The 12760-nt window shown below is 36.2% G+C and overlaps 1 protein-coding gene across 1 annotated transcript in view; it reads left to right on the top strand.

Moving 5' to 3' along the window:
• Positions 1 to 12760, top strand: part of ME1 (malic enzyme 1) — a 154236-nt gene that overhangs the window by 60718 nt on the left and 80758 nt on the right. The window contains exons 4-5 of the mRNA XM_062488615.1: positions 3964 to 4039; positions 5240 to 5401. Coding sequence (XP_062344599.1) covers positions 3964 to 4039; positions 5240 to 5401 — 238 coding nt within the window. The remainder of the gene's footprint in view (positions 1 to 3963; positions 4040 to 5239; positions 5402 to 12760) is intronic.

Below are 12760 nucleotides of genomic sequence, written 5' to 3'. Positions count from 1 at the left end.
TGTTATAAGAAGAGAAAAGAAAGGATTATTCTGCTACAAAGACACATTTTCCTAAACTGTTCTTTAACAAAATAGACAAATACATCGCTGGTAGATCATTGCTTCCTCGAAACATAATAAACAAATGCTCCATTTAATTCTGTTGAGTTTGTTCTCATAGATCAGAACTTTAATAAAACAGACCCAAGTCGTATGCTATAGAATGACCTCCACATAACGGGTAAACTTTGCTAGAGTGTAGTGAGCTCAGTGACCCAAAATAGATCCACCCTTTGTTGAGTGAATCTTGATGTCCTCATGTGGGCTCCCCCCCTTACTCTTCAGTCTTACTTCTGGTGTGATGAGAAGAAAGGAGGCATAAATTGCTTCTTTGCCTAATTATTCCTCTGCTGTGGTTTCATACATTTTCTGGCTAGCTGAAGTGGGTGTCACTAGCAGTGCTTGCTTTGGCTGGGCTGGTATCAGCCAGTGCTGAGCTGGGGGCTCACTGGGGCAAACTGATTCCAGATGAGCACTTCTGCATATGTGCTTAGGCAAGTGCTAGCATATGTGCTTAGGCAAGACAATCTGCACTGCACTGTGCTCAGGATGAACCCATTAATTAAAAGACTGATCTGAGGCTGCAAGCTTCCGAACAGTTCTAACTCACAGTTTTGGTGATTGGCCTTGCTGCCTTGCAAGAAAAGATAGTATGTATAATCAAGATACCAATTAAAATAGAAAGGACCAGACTATGTTGTAAAACCTAAAGTTGCTTTTCCAGTGAGCTTGCCAGCCTGGACTGCTCTGAAAGTGTGTGCAAGAGAAGTTAATCCTGCTTCCCCATGAGTTGCCTTTTGTTTTATAAATGTGAATATTTACATGCTGAAAAACAAGCAGCATATTCTTCCCCATAATATTTTCCCTGTATCTTGCTTCTTTCTCCATGTGATTATATGTATGACTTGTCCATCTGCTTTAGCAGCCCCATCCTGAAGTGCTTTGTCAGACAGGTGCATATCCTGCAGGCCATCTCTTCCTCATCCAGCAGAGCAGGGCATGCATCACTGGCATGACCATGCTTATTTTTAGTCATTAACATTATACTCAAATGGATAATTCAGTCATATTTCTGGATTGAAATCCATGTAGAACTGAATCCAGTTTAAATCACCTAGTTTGTCCCATCCTTCATTCTTCTTGTAGCTGTGCTGTGACAGCCGCAAAATAACTACAATGTCTGCTAGGTAGCCAAATTGCTGGCTATCTTTTCAGCTGCTTAGTCCTATCCCACTTAAAATAACCTTATGCAGTTGGTACTTTCCCTGGCTATAGCATGACCATACGAAAGAAAAGAAAACACATGCAGTGCTACATTTTGGTCGCTGTCTGCAGGTAGAATTGCTGGTAAATTCAGTCCCACTAATACCAGCTGAGTATTCATGTGGCTAGAGCCTTTGTGAGTCAGGGTTCCACTTACCAAGCTGGTGTACCTACTTGCAGAGAATACCTTACAGAAGAAAAGTGTTTTAGTTAAATAAATTAAGGATGAGGAAAAGAGATCCAGGTAACAGAATTTTTAAAAAAATCTTCTCTCTTATTCTATTCCCTTACATTTAGGAATATATTTTTGGTCAGGCCAATGTGTCCAGAAATGTTTTACTAAACTATTGAAATAATGGAGGGAAATGGAGACAGAGGGGAGTGAAATGCTTTTGACATCACTATTTACACTTCAGCTTCTATTTTTCAATTGTGGCTTGAATCTGATCCTGCTTGAACAGATTTCTGAAATAACCTCTCAATACTTATTCAAAGGTCCTTACAAATGTTCTAACAAAATTCTTTCTGGAGCAGCTACCCTACCTTTATTTTCCTCTGCTGGGGAATTTATTCCATGGTGACCTCTCTCCCTGGCTTTCAGGAAAGAGGTCATTTAGGCACACTGGGCTGGGCTCTGACTCTTTAGAAAATCAATACAAAATCTTGCTTCATTTAACACACATCTATTAGGTTGGTGTAAATTGGAGAATGGAGACAAGGAGAGGAGTGATCCCACAAGATTGTTTTCTTCCAGGACTCTGTGCTTGCTTTCACACACTCATCTGTCCCAGCTGTCTCTTGAGGCTAGCAATTCTGATAAGATGTGCTTTGATTTAAAGGTTTATAGGCTGTTTTATAAAATTATGTATGGTACAATGCATCAGAAAAGAAGCATCGTGTATTTTTCTTTGCTGTTTTCTGGCATTTCACTGTTAAGGGACATATTTTTTCAGGTAGCTGGCTCACAAATAGATATGCTTGTGTGCAGTAAATACCAGTACCTTTCAGAAGTGTTGTAAAATTAACCTTCCTCTCCCTGAGGACTTGTTGCCTCCACTGGGATGGAGAAATTAATTTGCCGACAGATGCTGCCTCTTAAGAAACAACAGAGATACATTAATATCTAGCCTAGTGTGTTAGTTCTGAGCATAGGAAATGGACACAGAAGGAGAATTAAATAGAAATGCTTGAGAATGAGAGAATTTCTAGTTTTAGGGGAAAATGCATAAAATGAAATACTTCGGTTAATCACCGCATGGCTTACATTGCTTTTTGTCCTAAATAATAAAGAATTTCAGTTGCATGTTGTTGACATCAAAGAGGGAAAGAAGACAAATGCAAAATTCAATATAAAAATATAAATCACATTATAATTTTATATGACTATATCATCTAATATGTTTGAAATATTTAAACATATGGAGTTGCATATGATGTTCAGACTAATTTTGCTGTCTTGGTTAGTATACGTTTAACACTGCAGGAGATTTTTTTGCTTGACTTGGTATATGTGCAGTCATATCTGACAAGCATTTTCCTGATTTATTAGTTTTATATAGACCTAAAAGACCCACTTATACGAATATGAGGTCATATTCTGGTAGACTTAGATTTTAATTATTTTTTCAATAATTTTCTCTGGTTTTTACTTTAAAGTTTTTAAAATAGGCAATGGGAAATGCTTTAGAATAATTCTAGAAGACAATGCCTTATGGCTTAATGATGCAAAATGTAATTACAAGAAGGCATCTTTGGCAGAGGCTTCTTCGTTGATATTTTCTTTGTGGATTTTGAGAGATTGCATTTAAGTGCATTCATGGGTTTTGAGAAATGACATTTTTCCACTATCTCACATGAAAAAAGTAAAAAAGAAATGGAATTAAATGAACTCTGAGTGGACTTGAATGTATATCTACCTCTCAGGTAAAATAAATTAAGAATGAAAGCTGAATAGGAGAATAAGATAGTATATCGATTTTGCTTCGGTAATAAACAGAAAATTAATTGAGGACTACAATTTTCTATTATTTTGTTTTAAACTCTTCCATACTGGTGGAACTAAAGGCCAATTTTCAAACACTATTTAGAGTAAAGATTTGTTCTGTTCAGTATTGAGGATGTTCTTGCACTGTCAACAAGAAAATTTCCAACTTTTGTAACTCAGAATGGCAATCTAATGAAATAGGGAGACTGTTTTCTAACCACATAAATGCTCCTGATTTATTTTGAGTAATGATAATATCTGGCTTATCTCAGATTTTGTTCATAACTTAAAGCTTTAGCCTGTTCTGTGAATGCTAGGACTGCTGGAGCAATAGTGATCACAGTCATAAGAGGAACTCATTTTGTGGTCAGGGACAACTGATAAACACATTTCAACAGATCAAGTGCTGAGTGAATTGGTTTCAGAAAGGACTCTTGCAGGTTCTGTCTGCTCAGTAAAACTTTATGAGTTACTTGTTTTCTGATTTCTAAATGCAGGTGATTAATTTATTTATTAATATAAAATTAAACTTTTATTATCAAACTGAATTTATGTATGTTGAAAACACATTTGCCTAGATTTAATATATTATTTTATTCAATTATATTTATTTATATTACATGGATTTAGAATTATTTAATTTCTTTTTATATGAAAAGTATTTTTTTTATTTGCAGAGGTCTTTTTATTTCTATCCATGACCGGGGTCACATTGCTACAATGCTTAAATCCTGGCCAGAAAGTGTCATCAAGGTAAGTGCAGTTTTAGTTGCATAACAAAGCTGATGCTGCTTTTTACCCAAGATTAATTGTTTAAGATATTTTTATAAGCTTTTTATCAGTTTAGATTTTGGTGATTTCCTAATTCATTTTTTCAACAGAAAGAATGCTGTTACAGCCAATGTTTGAGGCATTTAAACACTTACTGTTTTAGCTATAGGCATCCTTTACTGATTACTTAGTCAATTATATTGAATATTATGAAAAAAAAAAACCAAAAAACAAAACAACCCTGAATGCTTTTTCTGCATTTCAAGAAATCAAAGAATGGTTGAGGTAGGAAGGTACTCATCCAGACCATCCTCCTGCTCAAACAAGATCAGCCAGGAAAGGTTACTCAGAGCTGTGTCCAGCCTTTGAGTTTTGAGTGTCTCCAAGAGTGGAGACCTCACATGATCTCTTGGCAGCCCCATTCTAGAGTTTGAATTAATAGTTTGCCACTAATGATGTTTCATGATCTCTCTTAAAAAAAAAATACTAAATTTCCAACTTGAATGGCTTGCCAAGGAAATTAATATGCTGTCAGCTGTTTGCCATACTGAGTACTTCACTCCTTTATTATGAAGAGTCTTTCTTATTAGCATGGACAGTTTTTGGGGTTTACTAAGTTATTTTATTTCTGTCAAAGGGAGCACATGCTTCCTGATATGTATAAGTATGATGGAGTGTGTTATTTACTCAAGGGAAGAAGATATGCAGCTTTGAAGGGTAAGAACCAGGTGATTGTAGACAGCCCTGACAAAGGCCAGTAGGAGTGACTGGCTCTGGTACTGCTGAAAACACACTTGACAAAACCCAGGAGTTTGTGGTTCTTCTTTTTTTGTGGGTAACTTCCTTTCCTTTCCTATTCTGTTTTCATACTGTTGACAGAAAAATGTGACAGGGAACAATGCCAGTTCTCTTGTAATGTAATACTAAATACCTCTCTTGTGTGTTCTTAAAAGTTTTGTATGAAAGTCCCACTTACAGTGAAGCAAGAGTCTAAAATAGTGTAACAAAACCACAGTAAAATATAATAAAACAATTTTTGCTTTTGTTGTACTACTGATTTGTTTGCACCTGTTACAGCTTTTACATGTAAAATAAAAAAAAATGATGGTAAGAAAACAGTGGAATACTTAGTACCTACAAGCAAGGAAGTGATTTTTACTGTGCCTTCATTTCTTCCTCCAGGCTATTGTGGTGACTGATGGTGAACGTATTCTTGGGCTTGGAGACCTTGGATGTTATGGAATGGGCATTCCTGTTGGTAAACTGGCACTTTATACAGCATGTGGAGGAGTAAAACCTCATGAGTGTCTACCAGTGATGTTGGATGTGGGAACAGATAATGAGGTAAATCTTTTTCTGAGATGTAGTGAGGGGCTTTTGTTACAATACTGGCTTTGAACCTGTGCAAACTAAAAAGTCATAAGGAAAATGTCTCATCCAATATACAGTGTAGATATACTCATCCTAATGTGTAGTGTAGACTGTTTTGTAAGGTTTAAGTAATTAAGGACACTGTTATCTCTAAAAATGCACTGCATACACTGTACATGTTAAAATGTGGTATAGAAAATTTGGTCTCAAAAAGAGGAGGATAATAGAGTTAAAAATGCAACTTAAGGCAGCAGACTTTCTTCACTTCTGTCCAATAATTTCTCTGCAGTGATTTCCAATGTGAATTCTGAATTCAGATTCAGAATAACTATGCCCCTTGTTCTATTGAACTGCTCGAGGCTGTAGTCTGATCTGTTCTGGCAAGGCATTTCTATGTACTTCAGTTGTATGTTCTCTTAGTTATAAGAAGCACTGTAGTGCTATGCATTTTCCTCAAGTTCTAGTGCTTCAATTAGGTGGACCTTAACTCCTAACTTGGCTTCCCATTTGTGTGAAATTCAGAGATTTAAACTTGTTGAAAATTGGCTCTCTTCTTTCCAGTACTCTTGGGATTACTGCTTAATTATTTGGCCTTGATCATCCCTTTTTTATGTCTGAAAGAATATTTAAATACCTGAAGACTCTGAATGATGTCAAATTAAAAAGAAAGCTGCCTGCAATGTATTTATGCTTTTGTAGAAGTAAAGATATTGTATTATAAATGATACAAGTGTTAAACTTTATGCATGATAAATGTATCAGAGGTTCATGTGTATTATAGCTGAACAAAGCATTCCTGCACCAGTAAATATAGCTAGGGCTTCTGGATTGTTGGGTTGGGTGTGTCCATCTTCTGCTTCTTTATACACACACCCTGACCCCTGCTCCAGTGGGGTCATTTAGACAATGCATGATGAAAGCATTACTGAACAAGAAATGTCTGCTCCCCTCTCTCACTGTCCCACCAGAGCCCCCTTCTAAAAGCAGACAGGCTTTCTCGTGAGATGTATCTGAACACTGTAGCAAGTAGCCATATCAAATCACATACAATTCTCATTAGCTATAAAGAATTTTTATTTTTGGTTTGAGCAGTTGGGCCAGTTTTGTAATCTATTAATGAGTGTTTCTAGGCAGTTAATTGCATCAGTTACTTCTGATACTTCAGTAGGCTTTTCATTTTGCTTTTATGCTTGTGTTTCATTGTAATTTTGAATTTTTTTGTAGCATATTATTTGCCTAAAAGATATCAAGCATATATATATATATATATATATATATATATATATATATATATATATATATATATATATATATATATATATATATATACAGCAACAGCAAAACGGGCTTATCCATGATAGTAGCCCAAACTTTAGGGTCACTGTTCTTGTGACTAAGCATTGAATTCAATGTGTATCAAGGAGTGGCACACTAAGTATTACAATGTGCACAAAATTGGTGTGACCTGAAAATTTGTTGATGCTCTGAAATACATTGTGATCAGGAAGATACCTTTTTGGTTTTTTTTTTTTTCATTTTGGGTTATGTCTTCTTATATTAGGACCATAATGAATGAGACCTCTGAATTTTGCACTTGGGATATGAACATGTGTGACTTTGTTGCTGTACCCCTTAATTGATTACATGACATGGGCCTGATAGTATTCATTAATGGGAGCTTGCATATAGTTCCCACACTTCTTTAGCCAGAGGGGGCACCACCCCTCTTAATTTCTTCCCTCAACACCCTTCCTCTCACCCAGTAGCACATCCCTGTTCCTACCTTAACAGTTTACGTTAATGTAACCAGTTGAGTCACTATAGAGAACTGAAATGGCCAAAAAGCATCTATGTTTTGCTGGCTAATCTGATTATATTGGGCCAAGTTGGCATGGAATGCATTGCAATTCCTTATCCTAAAAGCTAAACCTCTTGAACAAATAAGTGTACTTCTGGGCTGTATTTTCTTAGTCTAGTCAGGATTTTCCATAGCAAGTCACAATAGAAATCACTCTCACAACTTGTGCACATATAAATAATAATTATGCTGAACATGTTTTTTGAAATGAGCAGATGTTTTCCATTTAGATTAGTTCCTTCTCCTATTCTGTGGGGGCCTCCCTGCTTCAAAGGAAGTTTTAAAAACGTACTTTTGGCAACTATAATGCAGAGGTGTGCAACCTGCAAATTCGCCAGAAGGATTAATTCTTACTCTAAAGCAGATTTCAAAAAACCCCCAACTTCACTAGCTCTCATCCTGTATTGTTTTGTTGTGTACAGAACTCAAAACACTAACTTTGAGGAGCAGCTCACTCAATCTGAGATGGTTGTTGAAGTCTTTGTTACTGTTAGTTTTAGCAGAGGTACTTTTAGCTAGGGTATTATCCTGTTACTCATAAAATCAAGGAAAGAAAAGAAAAGCAAGTAGAGCATTTTTATACAATTGCCTAGATAATAAGCAAGAGAAATGGAAACTGCTTATTTATGTGTAAAAAATTGACCTAGTAGAAAGTCCCATATGACCAAGCTGACAAATGGTTCCGTGTAGTTGCTGTGGGACTGAGTGTCCAAGAGAAGCAGGGCTGACTGCTGCCAAAAATAATAGGCCTGTTTTGTAAGGTCTTGCCAAGGAGAGTAGTTACTGAAGAATTTTTATTCAAGGCATTTAAAATATTATTTGGAGTACTGCTAGTTATTTGCAACAAGCCATGGCAATCTCACTGGTAAGTTATGCCTTACCAGTAGCCATGTATATTTTAGGTGTGAGGATGGTACTCCTTGGGTGGGATTTCAGTACAATTAAAACATATTTAGGTGTTAGTCTGAGTGCTGATATGAAGGTATTGTTAGAAATCCTGAGGCGGTATGATCTCTGGATCCTGAGTGTTCATCTAATATTGCAGAGATATATGTTAAATGATCTTGCAGTGGTTGAAGGACTGTAGAGGAAAAAAGGGTAATTGTCAAGATACACACAGCTGCAGTTTAGTGGAGATCCACCTGAAAGACATGTTCAGCACTGGAAGAGGGATGGTTTAAGGGTGATGGAAATAATCAAGCTGGATCAAAGGGAAACTTTTGAACACCAAAATGTGAGTGATGATTGTTTTCTGCTTAAAAGATGTGAATAAACTCTCATCAAATAAACAATGTTGAGACAAGCCTTGTTGGCTAAAATCTGTCTTGCTTACAGGGATGTGAAATCTGGCACTTTAATAAAACCAACCAAACAGCAAAGCCTAGTATTAGAAATCAAGGGCAGAAACTATCTTTAAGGGCAGTTAGAAAGCAAAAGACACTTAAGAAAAGTAACTTAATGAAAATAATTGTGAATGCTAAGAATAAGGTTTTCTTTTTCTGCTGATGCTTTTCCTTGGTGATGGTACATATGGAAGTATTAGATAGTCCCTATAAATGTGGTAGATACTTCTTTAATGTAAGTTTTATCTATCTTGGCAAGAAATCCTATTTCCCATTTTATTAACAACAAATGAATATGTCAAAAAAGCTTTAAAAATTTGTCAAGATCCTTAAATCAGAATGCCCAACTAATGCTCTGTCAGTTCTTTGGAAAAAAAGCAAAAAAAGAACAAGTGGTAAAAGCTTTCTCTGTACCATGCTGAGCTGGGTGTGGTGGAATACTAGTTTTTTCTTAGGTTTATCTGCGATGAACTGAAAAAAAATCAGGAAGATTGGATGGAAGGTAAGGCTGTTATTGCAAATGCAATGATCCTAGTCTAACGAGAGTTTATAGATTTTTGGTTGACTTATTTTTTACCTTTGAAAGACACTTGAATTCTTACTGTTTCTTTTAAGAAACTAGATTAATGAAAAAGAGCAGGCCTCTTGTGTTACTGGAGAAAATGCAATTTAAAATATGTATTTCTGTGAGGAATAATAAAATACTTGTGGGTTTATGGTATCTCAGGGGATGTTTTTCAGCTCTGCAATGTTTAATATCTTTATCAGTGACTTGGAAGCAGTATTTTATTGTTCAAGGGTCACAAAAGAGACATGGTTTAGTTAAAGTACTATTATCCAGACAGAGGAGTAATGAAATCTAGCAAGACTGATGCCTTATGTTATCTGGAAGTCAAACCAATGGTGAAAGGGTTTCTTTTGACCATAAAAATTCTAACCTAATACTGGATGCTTAGCAGAGGAACGAGAACTGTGTTTATTTGATACCTTAGGAAAGAATCTTTGACAAGTTCATGGCTGCCAGACCAATTCTCAACTGATCACATGTGTAAATTTAATACAGGCAATGGACAGTTGTGGGAGATTTGGAAAGATTGTGTGTTAGCTTTAATTTAAACCATTTACAATAAATTTCAGTTCAGGTAAAAAGCAGTCAACTCTTTGAAATGGTACCTGCACACAATGTGGAAGATCCAGGACAGCTTGTATTGAATGGACTTCTTACACAGGCAGTTTCTAGCAGAAGACACTGTGGTGCCATGTGGATTGCCCAGGGATCAGAAGTCATTCCAGCTGCAGCTGCAGTGGCTGCAAGGAGGCTGGACACACAAACATTCTCTTGCCTTGTGTAGGCATAAAAAGCTGGTTGGTCACATATATCTGCCCTTGATGTGCAGGTGAATCATGATGGGCAGTTTGCTTTTAACAAATGTTTCTGAATTGTTTTTAATTCGTATAACTGTTGGTCTCTTCTCCAAAATAATGAGAGATTGGATGAGAGAAAATGGCCTCAATCTGTACTGGGAGAGTTTTAGATGGCATATTAGAAACAATTTCTTCACAGAAAGGTTTGTTAAACATTGGAACAGACTGCCCATCAAGTGGTAGAATCCCTATCGCTGGAGGTATTTAAAAGCTGTGAAGCTGTGGTGTTTAGAGATGTAGCACTGCCACATCCAGCACTAAACTGGGTTAACAGTTGGACCCATTATCTTAAAGGTATTTTCCAACCTAAGTAATTTTATGATTCTATGATTTAAGCACTGAAAAGTACACAAGAGAAATATGCAGGGCAGCTGCTAGGGCAGCTACTTCTTCATCTGCGACAGTTCCGGGACTTGTGGGTTGCTATTTCAAGTTGTTTCCTGCATGCTTGCTTTGGAATAGTTTTTTCTCTTAACTTACTAAAATAATGAAGTACAGGAATGTGATGGTTCTCACAGTTGCCCTAAATAGGTCAATGAGCATGCCTGGGCTGGCAGTTCGAACTCCTCTGGAGGAATGAGAGGCATCTGTGCTGGAATATGCAATCCAGAAAAGCTGAGGTGCAAATTCAAGCTCAGTTTTTCACCTTATCCTAGTTAGCTTTCTGTATTTACCCAAATTATTTCCAGTTCTTCTAAGAATTAGTACCAGACTTCCAAGATTCATATTCTTGAGGAGTATGTATACATAAATGTGCAAATGAAAGCTCTGAGATAACAGAAACAAACCTGCTTTTATTATTCATATTTCAACCAAAATAGAAACCTGGACAGTAGAAAACTGATTGTAGAGGAAACCTGCAATTTCTTACCTTATCCATCTAAAGATAAAAATGTGTCAAGTAAATAATTTAAATTGTGCACAGCTGCAGTGATTTCTAAATAAAAGACAATCACAATTTGTATTCATATGTAGAGTAGTGGCACTTTTACACTTAAATAAATGTAGCAAATATGTAATGGGAATAGTTATGCTTTCTGATTTTACAAAGGTCCTGTTGCATTCCCCTTGAATGATAATTGTTAGAACTGGAGACATTTCAGTGACAGTTTTACTGTAAAATAGCAGTAGCATTTCCTGAATTCTATGAATGGAGATTGCTCCTATCAATATACAGAGTCTATGTTTGTATCTGGTGCATATATGAGAATTTAATTCCTAGGTTATATTGTACAGTGTGTTCCCTTGTCCCTAGTTATTTTGCATATTTCTGCAGTACAAATGACACCGTGTGGTCAAAGCAGGTTTCCAGATGTGCAGTTTTTCATTTAGGTTTATTGAAATGTTATTGACCAAATTAACCTGACTGATGGAAAGAGGCTTTTTTGCATGATCTACAAAACAGTCAAGCCAAGGAAGGTACTTAGAAGTAATGCTGTGGCCCAGTGGTGCTGAATTCCAGGCATGACCATTTGTAAATTTGTTATTTTTTGTTTGTTTTGTTGCTTTTTGGGGTGTTTTTTGTGTTTGTTTGGGTGGGTTTTTTTTGTTTTGCCTTTTTGTTTTCTTTTGTTTTGTTTGTTTTTTTCTGTTGCTGCCTGTCTGTGCCCATCTGGTAGGAAAAAATTGCACTTTGCTTTACCAGTTAAGTTTTATTTTACAAATGGATTCTTTTCCCCTTAGATCTTGCTGCTGTGCTGCCTTCCCAGGCAGCACTTGAGCAAAGGAGAAAATAGATGGCCATTCCTCTTTCTTCCCCTTTCTGAAGTTTGAGTTGGCAAAAGAACAATGTGGTTGGATACTATTTTTTGTAGAGTCAATGTCATGAGGAATTTTTTTTACATTCTCTCTTCAATGTTCAGAAGTATTAAAAAGTAAAGTAATATCTGAACTTAGTCCTATCTAGCTCATTGTGAAGGAGAAAAAAAAAAAACCACACTTTTTTGTCAGAATCGGTAGTCTCCTTTTAAATCTGTTCAGTTATTTGAAGTGGACTGAGTTTGTGTGAGAAGAGGGAATGGACACATACATCTGATTTTACAGATGCATGCTCTAAAACTCAACCATGTCAGTGGTTTAGTGTTATCTTACCAGTCTTTTTCAAAAGGTTGACATCTAAAATAAAGATGGCATCATCAATGTCTCCTATAAATGCTTTATTTAAATAGCAGGAACACCTGGAACTGTGCCAGCATCCATATTACACTTGCAGACTTCTCCATTCCTGGAGAAGGAATGGCATTTACAAGACTCACTATTTTCCCTCAGTGCAGGGACTGTTGGGTGACATGTTTGAATGGATCATAAGTATCTGACAGCTGATATTCTTCTGTAATTTTTGAGAGTTTTGCTTTTCTTCCTCTTTAATGCTCTTCTTGAATAACTACAATATGTCTGGTATTCACAACTTGAAAATTTCATAAGTTGCTTTTACTCAGTGTTTTAGCTCCTATAGGTTGAGAATTTGTAAGTGTAGTAATAAATTTAGATTTACCCAAAATACTGATATTTCCAGTGTGTTTCAGTCTTCTAAACATAGCCTCTTTGAGTTTGTCTTCTATTTTGTCCCTAGCCTTCTGCAATTTTTTAATTACTGTTTCTTCTGTATCTTCATCTTACTATGTATTTCCATGGCTATGTTAAACCTTCAAGAAGATTGTGCACAAATGTCTTCTGTTTCCTGGGAGAAGCATTCTACTAATTATG

This window comes from Cinclus cinclus, chromosome 3 (genome assembly GCF_963662255.1).
Source record: "Cinclus cinclus chromosome 3, bCinCin1.1, whole genome shotgun sequence".
Classification (NCBI taxonomy): Eukaryota; Metazoa; Chordata; class Aves; order Passeriformes; family Cinclidae; genus Cinclus; species Cinclus cinclus.
This window is presented reverse-complemented; position numbering and strand designations above follow the sequence as displayed.